This window comes from Denticeps clupeoides, chromosome 7, assembly GCF_900700375.1.
Source record: "Denticeps clupeoides chromosome 7, fDenClu1.1, whole genome shotgun sequence".
Lineage (NCBI taxonomy): Eukaryota > Metazoa > Chordata > Actinopteri > Clupeiformes > Denticipitidae > Denticeps > Denticeps clupeoides.
The window spans coordinates 9,459,766-9,476,824 of NC_041713.1; the positions used below are offsets into that span (position 1 = coordinate 9,459,766).

The 17,059-nt window shown below is 45.4% G+C and overlaps 1 protein-coding gene across 1 annotated transcript; it reads left to right on the forward strand.

Annotated features, from left to right (window-relative positions):
• Positions 1–818: 818 nt before the first annotated feature.
• LOC114793415 (ubiquitin-conjugating enzyme E2 Z) lies at positions 819–10,524 on the forward strand. Its single transcript, XM_028985153.1, has 7 exons — positions 819–1,586; positions 2,000–2,072; positions 3,525–3,712; positions 4,467–4,578; positions 6,886–6,998; positions 8,052–8,142; positions 8,637–10,524. Exons 1-7 carry the CDS (start codon positions 1,144–1,146, stop codon positions 8,811–8,813), a joined length of 1,197 nt encoding a protein of 398 aa, XP_028840986.1. The 5' UTR covers positions 819–1,143; the 3' UTR covers positions 8,814–10,524.
• Positions 10,525–17,059: the final 6,535 nt, after the last annotated feature.

Genomic DNA, 17,059 nt, shown 5'->3' on the forward strand with positions numbered 1-17,059 from the left:
GAGCCTCCAGTACTGCTCGCCTGGTCCCTCCATCTCTGAAGGTAAAAGGAAGACATTCATCTAGACTCTTCTCCATCTTGGCCCCTCGGTGGTGGAATGAACTTCCCCTCGAGGTCAGAACAGCTCAGTCACTGAGTATTTTCAAACGACAGCTCAAGACCTTCCTCTTTTGAGAATATTTAGATTAACTTGGAACCTTCTTTTTGTCTTATTTATGTATAGAAACTACAACAAATGTGAATAAAAAGATTGTATTCATAGTTGGGGGTCCTAGTGAACTAGAATTGATCACTTCATTGATGGTAACATGAAAGCACGTTGTAAGTCTCTCTGGATAAGGGCATCTGCCAAATGCCTTAAATGTAAATGCAATATTGGGCGCTGCAGTATATTAGTCTACAACAACGTAGTGGGAATTTCCTCTCGGTTCAGACGGTTCGTTTCGGTTCAGTTCAATTTTTACTCAGCAGCGGGATGCGGGATTTCCAATGTAGCTTGATTAAAACAACTTTAAAAACTACAAATTAGTCACAAAAAAACTACCCAAATTCCAGTAACGTGACTAAAATGTTATTCGTTACTTTCCACATCTGCCGATTGCAAGTCGCTCTGGTTGCTCCGCCGCTGGATGGCCGCTGGGGGTCGCTGCTCCGCTGCTGGATGGCCGCTGGGGGGCGCTGCTCCGCCGCTGCCGCTGGGTGGCCGCTGGGGGGCGCTGCTCCGCCGCTGCCGCTGGGTGGCCGCTGGGGGGCGCTGCTCCGCCGCTGCCGCTGGGTGGCCGCTGGGGGGCGCTGCTCCACGGCCTGAGGAGGAAGTGCTTCAGAAAACAGGAAAGCACCGTGACACACCGCGGGCTGGAGGCTACGTCGGCGCTGGGCGACTGGTGGAAGCAGCAGCGGCCGCCCCTCCGGTGCCTGCGTTCGGGAGCCGCTGTTTTTGACTCCGTGAACACCGACGTCTTGCCGGAGGGTCGACGGGGCCGCCGAGCAGCATGCCGTAGCGCCGTTTCCCGCTTCGCCGAACTTCGTTTCCCTTTTTGTCCCCTCGTTAGCCGCCGCTGTGAGGACGACGGGAGAAAGTGAAGACGAAGAAACGCGAACTCGCTAGAACCGAATCCGGCTCGTGTGCTGACGTTTGAGGGCAATGGCGGACAACGTTGGAGAGGAGTCCAACGGGGCCGTCGGTTCGGCGGTGGGAGCCAGCCAGGGCAACGGGGCTCTGCTCTTGCCGACTCTGGGTACCGTCCACACCCTGGCGGGGCACTCGGTCGGCGGCGCGAACCCGGCCTCCCCTTCGCCGGCGGCCGCCGCGGAGAGCGACCTGACCGTGGAGGCTCCCATGATCGCGTACGCCATCAGCGCCGTGGAGAGCGCGTACGCGGGCGGGGTGGGCGTCTTCGGCACGGCGGTGAGCTCCGACGTCTCCGCGCCCTCCGCCGTGGCGCCCACGCTGCCCATCAGCATCGGGCCGAACCTGGCAGGAGCGGGCCTCCTGTCGCACATCCACGCCACGTCCTGGGACCCCACGCTCAGCACCGACTGGGACAACGAGAAGGCGTCGCAGCAGTGCATCCTCCGGATAAAAAGGTGCGGAGCTCGGCCCGGACCCTGCCGCGGACTGCGGAGCGCTCGGGTCATTTCGTGATTTTATTTCGTCACGGCTGGCATTTTAAACATCGTGGCCGTCTGACGTAATTCCCTAAACGGGCTTCGTCTCCCTAGAACATCCCTGACAGCACCGAGGCGGTGTGAACTACCGCACTGTTCCGCTGGAACAAGGGCGTCGAGTCAAAACTACAACCAGGACACTTTCGGTTTTACGGTAGTTTGTAAAACCTGGAGTGTCCGCCTGACATGGACTGAGTCCTTTGAATACTCCAGTCAAATGCATCATGGTTATGAAGATGATGATGATGATGATACTGAGTGTAAAAGTGCATTTTAGCAGCGCTGCTTGCTGCGTTAGAGTTGACCTTTCTTGTCTTCTTTTTAATCCACAGAGATATCATGTCCATCTATAAGGAACCTCCTCCAGGCATGTTTGTTGTCCCTGATCCGCATGACATGACTAAGGTATTTTCTGACACTTGGCAACTATTCGTCTTCCAACGATGGAGCCTACGTATGAGTACATTGATTTGATTATTGTTTTTTCTAAAATCCCACGACATGAAATTTTCACTAGCCTGTCTTTGGTCCTGCAGTGGCTAGAAATGGCAATAGGGGAAAAGAGTGTGTCCAGGGAATTTTGCACCCCTCCCCTAAAAAATAAATAAAGTAACTCCACCGATCGTCATGGTGTGACGCATTGCAGTTGCTTTGTTAAAAATGAGCACAATGTATTTTTTTTTTTAGTTCAGTCACACGAGACTCTGAAGAATCAGTGGGTTTATTACATTTTTTTTTTTTTTTTTTTTGGAAAAAACGGCGACACGACTCCCTGTCTGTGCCAAATATTGTGGCTGGTGGCGTCATTTCCATGAATCTCCTCCTCGTTACCGTTTAAAGCTGCAGACACTGAAGCACGCTTCCTGGGGAAATCTCATTGTGTGGCTGAATTTACGAAAGAGGCTTCAGATACAGTATTAGGGGTCCACTAAGAGCTATATAAACTGTCAGGGGATGTTTAATAACCTTACGGTTATTAAACATCAAAACAAATATGCTGTGAAACAGTAACCAAACCCTGACATGGAGTAATTTCACAGTTTCTTAATGTAAGTAATAATTAAAGTCACGACAATGTTTGTTTTTCACTAAAATGGGAAAAATGTCCATCTGATCTGACCTTGCATCCTCATGGAGACCAGATTGGTTATTTTCCAGAATTAATTTATCTTCTCTGGCTTCTTTTTTATAAAATAGCACTGACCTATAACCCCAAACACATCATTAATGTGTCCTCTGCTTTTAACCATCACCCTTGGTGAGCAGTGGGCAGCCATGACAGGTGGCCAGGGAGCAGCGTGTGGGGACGGTGCTTTTGCTCAGTGGCACTTTGGCAGATCGGGATTTGAACCGGCAAGTTTCTGGCTGTTTAACAGAGGAGAACGAGACTCGAAACAAGGAGAGTACTTTTGTTGAGACCGGGGAGTTACAGCGCCACTAACAGGAGTGGAGGGAGGGTCAAAACAGCCATTCTCTGCGTCTCTGTGTGGACAACATTTCAGATAACGCCTCCGTGTGGACAATTGTTAATACAAAACAAAAACCTGTTTGTGGACTGAATTATATGATTTTGTTGTATAATTCATAGAAAGAATATTCGCTGCACCCAGAATGGTTGCTGTTCCTGTGCATTATAGGGTTTTATAATTCCCACCAATCAGAATCCTCTGCTTTACCAGATGTGGTATGAGATGTTTGATTTAATTTCCTAATTTAAGTCCAGTGAAGTGTTACCTGACTAATCAAGACTAATTAAAACCGTCATATTGACTCGCTTACTCACTGTCCACTTAATCCATATCAGAGACTGTTTTATTTTTCTGCAGAATGTGACTCATTCAGCCTCCCTCTTTTCAGATCCATGCCCTCATAACAGGACCATTTGACACACCTTATGAGGGGGGCTTCTTCCTCTTTCTTTTCCGTTGCCCCCCGGACTACCCCATCCACCCACCACGGGTGAAGCTCATCACCACAGGACACAACACCGTGCGCTTCAACCCAAATTTCTATCGCAATGGCAAAGTGTGCCTCAGTATCCTTGGGTAAGGCTGCTCATTCACCTCCAACCCAGTTATTAGCTGCCGTAACTTCTTACATGATACTGGTGGGCCCTGTCTGGTGGTCCCCTCAATTCCTATTAGGGATTTTCTATTTAGTTTTTATTTGTTTATATATATTTTTCTAATGATGTGTATTTTTGTTGTTCCATTACATTGTTCTGTATGGGGGGAAAGTTTGATTCCACTTCTGTTCTGCTGCTGAAATGAAAAAGGATTAGCCAGTATTGCTCAAAAGGATTACGGGTTTATATTTTCACAATTCTCCATTCGCTTTAGTGGCATAAAACCTGGTATTTGTACTTTAGGTATTAATCATGCAGAAAAGCAGATTTATTAATGATTGGATCTGTCGTTGTTGTCTTGGGAATTATTTTAATGCGGAACTGTTGTAGCCAATAGCGGTAAAAATTCATTTAGTACCGCAGTTGGTGCCATACCTCACGCCAAGGATCAGATTCTACACATTCAAAATATAATAACCATGCGTGGTTCTACGGTTTATGACCCAGTGCAGCGTTATAAAACAAAAAATGAAGCACCTTCTGCATTGATAAAATTAGAATGGTGCTTGGTAGCTTCCACTTAATTGTGGCATTTGCCCCATTCTGACCCCCTAGAACTTGTTAGGGCAGTTGCCATAGTTTTTCCATCAGATTACTATGGTTCCTGTTTGATGTTAAGAGTGTCGCTGTTGACTCAGCTGGTTGACCAGTACTATGTGTGTTCGACACGGCAGCACCTGGACAGGTCCAGCATGGAGCCCCGCTCAGAGTATCTCCTCTGTTTTAATCTCCATCCAGTCCCTGATGACAGAAAACCCCTACCACAATGAGCCTGGCTTTGAACAGGTAAAGCATGACTGCAACCCTGCATCTCCTAACACACACACACACACACTTATTGGAGGAACATTTTCACTTCGTTTAGTGCTTTTAGTGCTTTCTAGATGAAGGCAGTATTGTAACAAATGAGCCTGAATTTGTCTAAAGCTGCAGTGTAAGGGACACCTGATCCTCCAAGGAAGATTTGTACTTGCTAGTGGGCACCACTAGATAAAGCCTGACTAATTGCACAACTGTTCCCATTCATGAATTAACCCTATTCCTATACTAAAAGGAGGATATAGGCTTAATCATTGAAGAGGAAGCTGACTCTTTATGTTTATGTATATAATGTACTTGTCTGTCCTTAATGTATCTGTGAAATGTAGTGCTGATATACAGTTGGAACCAAAAGTTTACATACACTGTATAAAAACACAATTTTTTTTCCTTACTGTCTGATATTAAATCATACAAAACCCTTTAAGTTTTAGGCCTGTTTGGTTTCTTAAAATAATTTATCTGCTAAATGTCAAAATAATGCATGAGAGATTTTATTTTTTTAAGTTTGCATACACTAAAGTTACTATGACTTTAAACTCTTTGGGAAAGCCCAGATGATGACGTCATGGCTTTGGAAGCATCTGATAGGTTAACGGACACCACTTGTGTTGATTGGAGGCACGCCTGTGGATGTATTTAAAGGCACATCTCAACACACTGCTTACTTTTGTGACACCATGGGAAAGTCTAAAGAAATCAGCCAAGACATCAGGAAGAGAATTGTGGACCTCCACAAGAGCAATTTCCGGATGCCTTAAGGTGCCACATTGGGCAGTGGTGTCTTAGCGGTTAAGGAAGCGGCCCCGTAATCAGAATCCCGATCCATCAAGGTGCCACTGAGGAGCCACTGAGCAAAGCGCCATCCCCACGCGCTGCTCCTCGGGTGCCTGTCATGGCAGCCCACTGTTCACCAAGGGTGATTGGTTAAATGCAGAGGACATATTTCACTGTGTGCACCGACATGCGCTGTTACTCCACAAGAGTAACATTAAAGAAAACCCAGATTACACTTGCTGTAAATGCTGTAAATGTGCACTTTGCAAATACACACAGGGACAAAGACCCTAATTTCTGGAGACGTCCTGTGGTCTGATGAAAAAAGAAAAAAAAAAGAACTGTTTGGCCATAATGACCATTGTCATATTTGGAGGAAAAAGGGGGGATGCCTTCAAGCCTAAGAACACCATCCCAGCTGTGAAGTACGGAGGTGACGGCGTCATGTTGTGTGGGGTTGTTTTGCTGCAGGAGGGATAGGTGCACTTCAGAAAATAGATAGCATCATGAAGAAAAGTGAAGATTGTCACTTGTGATGCACAGCCCACAGTGCACCCAGTGAAATTTGTCCTCTGCGTTTAAGCCATCACCCTGAGTGTGCACTGGGCAGCCATGACAGGCGCCCGGGGAGCAGTGTGTCGGGACTGTGCTTTGCTGAGTGGTACCTTGGCGGATCGGTATTCAAACCGGCAACCTTCTGATTACGGGGCCGCTTCCTTAACCGCTAGGTCACCACTGACCCGCGCAGTATGTTGAAATATTGAAGCAGCATCTTAAGACATCAGCCAGGAGGTTATATCTTGGGCTAAAATGGGTCTTCCACATGGACAATGACCCTAAGCATTGGACCCTGCAAAGTTGGTTACAAAGTGGCATAAGGACAACAAAGTCAGTGTTTTGGAGTGGTCATCACAAAGCCATAGAAAATTTGTGGTCGGAGCTGAAAATATGTGTGAGAGCAAGGCGACCTACAAGCCTGACTCAATTACACCAGTTCTGTCAGGAGGAATGGGCCAAAATTCCATAAAACTATTGTGAGAAGCTTGTGGAAGGAGACCCACATTGTTTGTGTCAAGTCCATCAGTTTAAAGGCAATTCTACCAAGTACTAAGCAAATGTATGTAAACTTTTGACTTTGAAGAAAGTAATAAGAAAATCTCAAAATTCTCTCAAACATTATTTTGACATTTAGCAAATAGAAATTATTTTGAGAATCCAAAAATGTGTATGATTTAATATCAGACAGTAAGAAACAAAACGTTATGTCTTTATACAGTGTATGTAAACTTTTGGTTTCAACTGTAAATATGGTTATTGGCAGGCTATTTTTTTATACAAGGCAGTAAGAATCAAGTGAAGAATCTCACCACGGACGAGAATTTCATGCTCATCATATAATTTGCGTGTGATCCAAGAAAGGATGGGTAACAGTTCAATGTCTAGTTACATAGTTCATTTTCATCTGGTGTCCCATTTTTTTCTCCTTTTCTTTCATAGGAGAGGCATCCAGGAGACAGTAAGAACTACAACGAGTGCATTCGTCACGAGACCATGCGCGTGGCAGTCTGTGACATGTTGGAGGGCAAAGTGCCCTGCCCTGAGGCTTTGTGGTGAGTGTGTTTGGCATTTCTGATGCCACTCATGCCTTCCTCCTCCATAATTAGTGCCACTCCTCGTATTCCAGTCACCTGGATTCGCTTTCATATGCATGACTGACATTGAAAATATTTTTCTTTACTTGTAATATGTTTCTTTAATTATAGATTATAGATTTTTTTTTTCCTCATAGTGATCTTTCAGGATAAAGCATTTGAGCTGAAATAGTTTTTTTTCTTGTTTTATTATGCAAAGTGAAAGTGATAAAACACACACAATGAAATGGTTCCTCTTAACCCATCACCCTTAGTAATAGATGTGTGAACGTTCACTTGTTAAGGCCTCGTTCACGCAGGTGTTTTTCTGCCGATCAGGTGAGTGCAGATTGAACGCTGAACGTTTTTCTGCTGATAGGAGCAAATCAAAGCATCCACATGGATGTTGAGCGCCAACGTTCGTTTGGCTGTGCAGCATTGCATGCAGCATTTTTCTTGGTGTCAGTTTCTGCCGAAAAAAACGCATAAAATCAGCAATCGACATCATATATTTAATTATGCACTGCATGGATGCAGAATCGTCCACATCTGCATCATGTTGCATTGACTATGAGATCAATTTCAACACCCCTACCAGAAGTCCCATACCTGAGGTGTGTTATGGTATTCATTCCCTGTCACAGGGACTAAGGAAATGCGCGCACACAAACAAATGAACAGCATACGTTTCTTTTTCTGTCTTCTAGAATATTTATGGAGTTGTATCTCTGTCCCTTCAGTTGCACCATTTTAAGAGAAAATGGTGCAACTTTTATTTATTTTGTCAGGAATATGTCTGCTTTCATTTGTAACCAATTTCCTGTTTGAGGTCTCAAACAGGAAATTGTAACCACTTTTTTGGCTAGAATATTCAATTTTTTGAATAAGCATTTGGCTGTGCGAGTAAATTACTTAATTGTGTATAGTACACATTTACAGCATTTATCAGACACAGAGTACACAGTATACACAACAAAAATGAGGAAAGGTTGCTTATTTAAATTAACATTGCTTTTTTTATTATTTTGTCAGGAGTGTGATGGAGAAGTCCTTTCTGGAGTACTATGACTTCTATGAGGGAGTCTGCAAAGACCGCCTTCATTTGCAAGGACAGAACATGCAGGTAACGAGTAACACGCGCCTCCTGGCTCGCTGTTATACCACACGCAGGCAGGAAGTGTAATAGTAACGCTTGGTGTTGTGTCGTGTACATCTTCCCTGTCAACTATTATTGAGCTGCCCTTTTTGACATTTCGAAACATCAATGCATTTGGTTGCTAGGAGAAACGAGCAGGAAAGTCGCTGCGGGAAAGCTGTGCACCACTTTATTCACAGACACAACTGTTCTGTTCTTTAGAGCATGTAATGACCGATTTCTTTACTGCATACTTTGCTATGTAATTAAACATCTGTATAGTCTACATGAGGCTGTATTACTATTAATTTTTTTTGTTTGTGTGTGACACTCCCAGCACGCTCATTAGACAAAGGGTTCCACCCACAAAAACAACTCACCTACATGCGTGTGGCATGTACAGAGTGAACCATAAATTGTATCAAAATATATTTCGGAATCTAGAACACAGAATTTTAACGCATTTCCGTCCCTGATTGTAGGATCCCTTTGGAGAGAAGAGGGGTCGTTTCGACTACCAGGGTCTCCTGGCACGCCTGAGTGCCATTCAGAGACGGGTGCGTGAGAAGTGCCTGTCCGAAGACAATGACGGCGACTCAGACTCTGACACCAGCTCCTCAGGCACTGACCCCGACAGCCAGGGCAGCTCCCAGCCTTAGACGGCAGGTGGCACCATGTGACCACAAAGCGTTCTGTCCCATTTCTGTTTTCCCAGGACGCTTGCGAGGACACGAGCAAAAACAGGGTTATACTGGTCTTGTTGGTGACTTTTTGTGACTTAAGAGGAGCAGAAAAGTTTCACTTTGGTTTGGTTCCTACTCTTCCTCGTTCCTCCTATAGGCCAGTGACTGCATTCTTGTCATTCCTGAGGGAGATCTGTGGGGGGGGGGGGACTTTTTAAAAAAATCATACATTGTCTATAGTCATAAGGTTGGACTGTATGCAATTGGGACGTTCAGAATGGAAACCTTTGCTTTTTTTTTTTTTTTTTTGATCCGCTCATGTTTGACAACACGGTTAGAAATATGCAACCTCTGAGCCACCCTCAGCCACATCCTAGATCCTTTATTAACTGTGCATCTTAACATTTTTTACCTTGTTTGGTTACGAGAGTAAAATTAAACGAGGGTAAAATTAAATAAAAAAAATTTAATCATAAATTCATAATTAAGTGCTTTGCCTGAATCAGATCAAACTGATAATGATGCAAATGTGAATTTGTACATAGTCAATATAGTGTGCATAGTCTATATAGCCCCCCCCTATGGACATAGACTAACTAATTCATCTGGACTGGAGCTGCTAGACAGGCTCACCTAACTGTGTAGCGTTTACCGTTGCGTTCGCACACTCCAACTGCGCTCCCGAGACATCCGTCACGAGGCTGGGATGCTACCTCAGAGCTGAAAAGCCAGGTGTGCTTTTGGATTTTTTGTATATAAATCACAGTCCTCAGGCCTTCTCTCTGTTTGATGCCAAGAACAGTAGTGTAGTGTGAGAAATAAAAGCCTTGCATCTGTGGCTGTCAGATTTTTATTTTATTTATTTGTTTTTTTTTAATAAAGACTCTCTTAATGCAGCTTTGAGCATGATAAGTCAGGCAGTGGCAGAAAGCGAATACCCTGAATGCAGCACCTCTCTGTTGCTTATTTAACCCTCAAGCACTTAATGAGCTTGTGGTTTGAATCAAGGCTAGCAAGTGATTTCAAGAAATGGAGACAGAAGGGTATACTGAAGCAATTAAGATGTGTAGAAAACCCAAATCTAGCAGGAATGAATGGCATATCTTCCCTTGTTTCCCTGCTCTAGACGTACATAGATACTGACAACTGGGATTGTCCTAATTCTTGCATGGATTTGAGGGCAGTTGAGGAACTAATTTGTTCACCTAACATAGTTTGATTTATTTAATGGTAGCAAGAGAAAAAGAAATCAATCTTTTGATTGGACCTTTAATTACAAGTAGGTGGTATTGATGGTCCACAGTTTTTTTTTAGCATCTTTGGTCTTGTCATCAGCATTTGGGGAAACAACGTCTATGTTAGGGATCTATTAAATCTCTAAATAATCCAGTTTTCTCTGGGTATGGTTATTCTCACTAGCTTTGTTTAAACATTATAGCACTTATGATTGGCACTTTTTAATTTCGGTCATTTTACACAGCAGTAATTTAGTATGTTCTCCAGACTTACCGGCTACATTGTTGAATGCTATGAGACCGGTTTCCCCCGCGTTTTACGATGACAAATATACAGCGTGTGACATTTACTTTCCTCTGTAAGAAGCTTGTCTCACTTTTTTTTGTTAGTTTCATTCCTTGCTAATGTAAATATGAAACAATAAATACACCAATCTGTCCAGACATCCGTAGCATCTGTGTAAAAACGTAAATTACTTTGTGTTCTGTTGTGATTTTCTCTCAGACTCTTCATTCATAAACATATGGAGCACCTTGACTGAGATTATAGGCAACTGCAATGTGTTACCATGCTGATTACTGAAGTCTACGTTTGTGTTTTTCTAATGTCTTTTTTTTTTTATTATTATTTTTATTTTCTTAGTTCTGCAGCTGAATTACAGTATGATTATGTGAGCCTGTGTGAATGCCTGTTATCCATTGTGACCTTGGATGTAATCTTTGGGTTCATGAAAATATAAACTAAATCATATGTTTTCAGTTGGCCTTGAGAATACATGGAAAGCTCTCTGCTCATATTGATCATGATTAATTGCTCCACTCAAAATTCAGCACAGGTTTACTGCAGGAAGGGATTCTTGAACTAGTTGTAATGGCAGGTCCTAAAAAAATGTACCTGTTCTGTAAGGGAATCTATTATAATTCGTACAGTATCATATATTCTCCAGACTGGAACTCCCTGTGATGGAAGCAATCTCACAATTTTGGTCAACAAATACTTCTCAGCAGTCCACACCTCACTATCGTGCACATGTCTTTCTATCATGTCAAATCTACAGGAAAAGATGCATGGACATGGTCTGAAAGTTAATTTGGAAAGTACCGAAATGATCTTGTTAGATGGTTCCTGCAGTGGGTGGGACTTGTGAACAGTTTGCTGGAAACATGAAAAAATCTAAAGTTGCAGCTGAAGATATGATGGACTGTTTGAAAGAGGCTGAAGTTCATCTGAGAATGTCGCTGTGACAGGTGCGTGATGTCCTCTCACTACAAACTGCATTCGGCTTCTGATAAAGTCGATTTTGTTGCAGACTGACTCTGGTAGACATGACACGTTTCTTTCAAGACCAAATCACGGATTCCTAGTTTTAGTGCAGTTACCAGAAGAGGTAGAACTTCGCAATGCAAGAACTGTAGTGTCCTAAACCTCCTGAGCTTTAGGGCTGAATTTCATGGCAGCACGTCTCTGGTCACTAATGTCTCAGTTTCTTTTATTCTGTTTTAATTTGAATTCGATTGTGTCAGGTGGTTCATCTGAGACTAGACAAATGTGCGCAAATTGCGTTTGTATAAATTATTGGTCATTTATGCACGTAACGGCTCACAGGTAAATACTTTTTTTTTTTTACAGTCCTACGTATGATCCATGGTTGTATTTTACGTCTCTTTACTACCTGTTACTCTTTGTTTAGGTGCAAATGACTTACAAAGTAATAGCTTTATACGATAAGTAAGGAAACTGTTGGATCTCGTTGAGGGTTTTTTTTATGGGTTCCCCATGCAGAGTACCTCATTTGAATATCACTGCTGTGCCAGTCCAGGAGAATTTTATATATATATCGTTTTGCGGAGTAGCTGCGTGGGCTGTCAGGCAGCTTAATTCCCCACCTTGAACCTATAAGAAGAAATAAATCATTTTTGATAAAAAACAAAAACGAACCACTGCGGTTCAAGCCTGAACCTGAACTTCCCCGATGTCGGCGCGGAGCGAATCGCGACGACGTCAAATCCCGCCGCCGCGTGGGTTTGTTCGGGCGTTATTGTTGCTGCTTTTGTTGTCGTAATTGTTTCGACGTCTACTGTGTCAAACAATTTTAGTAAACTTTTTGAAGCGATTTAGCATTCAAATGACTTTGGCGAATGAAAGAGAACAAACGTAGAGACCCAGGTTCGAGCATATCAACAAAACATCCATTTCCATTGATTCGAATTGATTTGTCAGATATGCTCTTTTTTAATAAAATACATTTTTGTGTGATTTCATTTTATTTGACCAATACCTACGCTCAAATGTTAGTATATTTTTGGCCCATATTCTGATGATTTAACACTTAGATTATTGCTATTTTAACGATGTCCATTATGAAGAATGAGTTTGTGAAAATAGATCTTCGTCCAGTCTTTGAATCTAACTTTCGTTTCCGAATTTCTGAGCCGCTAAATGTTTGTCTAAATTGTTGCAAAGAATCTCGCCCAGTAATAACTCCAACCTTAGAGTATAAAGATCTGTTAAATTCGTGCGAAAATACTTGCGCGGATTCTATTATTAACATTATTGTGGATCTTTTGCCGCCGTTCGACGCTTCGTTCCCGGTTCGCGCCTCCCAAGTCGCGTCGCGCCAAATTCGGGCGGACGAATTTCACGCTTCACTTGCCACGCGAATCGAGCCCGGGGAGACGTTTCGGCGGAGTAATAACGCGGACGCTTCCAGGGCGCGTCCGCGCACACGGCGCAACTTCCCCGGTCCATCCCGCGCACCCTCCGCCCAGCTCGGGAGCGAGGAGCCGCTCTGGCGGCAAGGTGGCACGGGTGTGCCGCGCCTGGCCCACCTCTCTCTCTCCCTCCCTCCCTCTCTCCCTCCCTCCCTCTCTCCGCGGAGACGTGCGACGTATGCATTGCATAAGTCGCGCCGGCGCGCTTCCCGCTGCCGTTCCCCGGGCCGCCGCGCGGGGGCGCCAGTCCCGCACGGAAACCGGGGCTCCGCCGCAGCTTCTCCCGAGGTCGCGCCGCCGATAAGACTACCGGCGCCGAGGGGGGGTGGTGGTGGTTCGGGGCTGCGTGTCCGCCCCTCTTCTTCTTCGATAGTAACAAATCGCGCGGCTGTTTGCGGCGTGGTTTCTGGGCCACTCCTGGGCGTTTTTTACGCATGTGCAGTTGCGTGGAAAAAGTTCCATTCGGCCCACGCTTTGTTTCGCACTCTTCCTGCGAGGGAAACGAGAGAAAAGGGAGACCCGACAGGGTACAAGTGAGCCGGTGGCTTAATAACGTGATGCGGGGTCCAACAGTAGGTGCCCTGTACCGCGTTTCGTAAGAACGGGGAGGTGTCCCCCCCGGTCCTCTCCCCTTTCTCTCTCGGCATTTTCGTCGAAAGACGAAAACAACTCAAAAGTGGCTCAGCGTGGAGCCCTTGCGCGTCTGTTTTCCCGAGGAAATCGCTAAACTGCCGCGCGTTTCGTAAGACGTCATTTATTTATAGTTCTGACGTGTCTCCAACTTAACTTTCTATTCCTTCTTTCCTGTTGTCCTTGAAATCACGATGCCAACAGCGTGTTAGTGGGTAGTTAGTCGTCGGTACAACAGCCTTCCAGTTTGTACAGGTCACCGATGTGGACGGTGTTGGTTGTAACCTGCTGTAAAGGCAACTGGATTTAACCTGGTGAAAGTTACACATTCAGTTCTCTCGGTGGTGTAAAATGTAGTGGTATTAAATGTCCCTTTTAAAAATATATTTTTTTTAAAAAGATGCATGCATAGTTACTTAGGTAATTTCAGTAAGAAGTGGCATGAAGTCTTTCACCCGGTTCCCCCAGCGTAAAAAGAAATCATTATCACGGTGATCTTAATTACTTTAATCAGCAGTGGGCCATTAATCAGACATCACTGGGGGTCATGGTCACACAAACAAATGAATAAACAATTCAACATACTAGATGCAACACTGTGTCTCGGTCATTCGTGGGATACGGTTCCGGATTAAACCTGGATTAAAGGGGTGGGGCCTGGGGGCTCTTTGACAGTGCAGATTAGGCAGAAATATTCCTGAAAAGTCATCAAAAAAAAAAAAAAAAAAACACAGACAGTGGCATATGGCGTTGTGGGAAAGGGCCGATATGAAACGTGTAAGCAACGTGGATCTGCGTGATGGATCCTGACGGTCTTTAATTTGCTAAACGTACAATAGCGCTGATAACTCTTCACATCTTTATGAAAACACCACTACTCGGGACACTGTCGCCACTCACGGCGAGCCTCACGTGACCAGCGCCTCTGCGATTATCTTGCAGCTAGCGCGTTAAATGTTGTGCGGTCTTCGGCGTGTCAGGAGCACATGGAGCCACTTCCGTGTGCCAGCGTTTGACACATACCCTGTTCCTTTACAGCCACGTGACCTCGGGAGTGGTCAGTGTGCACACACTCAGCTCACACTAAACATGTACAGTTTCTGAACAGTATGGGGGGTGAAACGACTTTTTTTTTTTCTCTATAAAACCTGAACAAATGACAGCAGTCGGCTACTTCCTGGTGAATTAGACAATATCCTCGTTGCATCACCTCCCACCGCCACTTTTTAAAGTCTAAAATCACATTCTGCAACGTGAAAGGACGTTGAATGCTTTCCATCCTAAATGAGAGCTTTAAGACATCCAATTGTAAGGTTGCATGGTACAAACGTTCTAAAACTACGTACAGCGGATATGTAAGGCCCCTCCAAACAGCAAACGGACTAGGTGAAGGCTGGTTAAAACCATTTGTGCCGATTCAGTGGCGTGAACTGAATTCAGACGTAATATATACGTCAGGCGTGCTGGTAATTCTACCTTGGCAGAGGAAAGTGCATCTGTCAACAAAGACGCTTCCCTAAACCTTTATTTAACTAATCGGCAACCAGCCTGGTCCTGTCGAGTTTCCGGGGCCTGACCCGGTAACTTCCGGGGGGGCAGTGTCACGGTTCTGATTACCTGCTACTACACCCATTTATACAGAATTAAAGCGGTAAAAACCACTGACCCCACTCACATGACGGAGAGGTTAAGCGGCATGTCTGTCAAGCGTACACATACACGCAGGATCCGCAGGCCCTGGATTACTGTGGTCGGTGTCAGGAAGTGGAATTAAAACGTATATTTATAAAGATTATTGCATAAAAAAAAAAAAAGTAAGAAAAATGTATATGTATTTTTAATTGTGGGACTGCGCCACGCCGTAAACTGGAGCAGACCGGTCGCGCCACCGTGGGGCCATATTATAATCCACTAATCTTAAATCATCGGCGAATCCGCTCGGCCCGCGCGTTACGAGGGAGGACCACGTGTCACGGCTAACCTGTCGTGTCTCAACTTCCCACTCGAGACCCCGAAACGTGCGCGATTAAACGTGGGCGCGGAAATCAAAACCACTTCTCAATCAGCGACACGTCCACGCGCGTAAATGGCGGACGCCACGTCCACGCTCCGGGTCGCCGTGGGGTTTTTGTTTGACGGTGGTCGCCACATTTGATCTCTCGGGTGGTGGGCGCCGATCACAACAGGGGCGAAGTGGGCGTTTCTCGCGTGGGCTCACCCACGTCGCGCTTCGGGGCCTAGGGTCGCCATTTTGAGATGGGGGACCGTCCGACTGGGACTGTGCAGCCATCGCGGCTCCGCGACGTTTGCAGCGCGGTGGCGTGGCGTGGCGTGGGGCGAGACGCGCTGAAAGGACGCGGTGCCATGATTTGTTGTATATGTCCGTGGTCCTCCCTCCCCCTCGATCCAGCACGCTGACCCACTAAACGGCCATTGCCCCCTGACTGTACCACAATGGCCGCTTTTGAAGGGCTTCCTTGATGAGGCCGCGTTTTTGGCGGCCAGCGACTACGTAACGAAGGGGGGAGGGGGGCCAATCACCGATTATCAATAATCGAAAGGGTCCGTGGCGGGTCGGAAAGAAACCAAACCGCCGCACCGCGACCCAGGTCAACCTCGCAGCGGAGCCCGTCTCACCTTTGGACGGCCACTCGCCGCGAAATTAAGACGTTTACGGCCACGTCCCCGTTCACCAATATTCCGCCGCGCAACACGGAACAAACCGCGCCGGCATTGTTATCGGATGGAGAGCGCGCACCTACACGGCGAAGACCGCGCATGTGTAGGTAACGTGTGCACGTGGGGGGTGGGGTACATATACATATACATATATATATACGTATGTATGTGTATGTATATATATATATATATATATATATAAATTCCACCCCCTCTCCTGTGCACGGGGCACGACAAAACGCAAAGCACACAGGGAAAAAGAAAGAAGAAGAAGAAGAGAAAAAAAAAGCGAGAAAAACGAGCCTCGTTCCCACCCCCTTCGCCAGCACACCCATCCGCTGTGGCGTTCGGAGGGCCGGGCCAGCTACTCCGAGACCACGTGGTTTCCTCTTCGCAAACAAAAAAAAAAACGAGTAAATTCGAGTCGGTTTAGAGGCGGTGCCATCGCCGGGCAGAAGGATCTGTGACAGTGCTGGGTACAGCAAGGGCAGAAGGGAGAGAAAGAGAGAAAGGAAGAGAGAGAGAGAGAGAGAGAGAGAGAGAGGCAAAGGGGAAAAAATATTTTTTTTTTCCTCCTCCTCCCAATCCCGCCATACTTCTTCCACTATTCCACCACAATCAACCATCCAAATTAATTCCGACTGATAACAATTCCGCACGCCGCGAGAAATCCTCTCCGGTCGCCACGGTCGAGATTTTTTTTTTTTCCTTCCTTTCGCTACTTTTTTTATTTTTATTTTCTCTTCCCGCTGGACTTTATCAGACTGCTGCTTTTACTATCAACTTTCCTCCTGCGCCTTTTGGACATTTTTTTTTTACGCGTCTTACTTCGCCGCTCATGTGCGCGGCTCGTTGACATCTACAAGTGATTAATTTTTTTTTTTGTATCTACAGACCGTCTCTCGTTTTTTTTTTATTTGTCGCGCTGCTGCAAGTTTTTGTTTTGGTTTTCTTCCACCGGACACG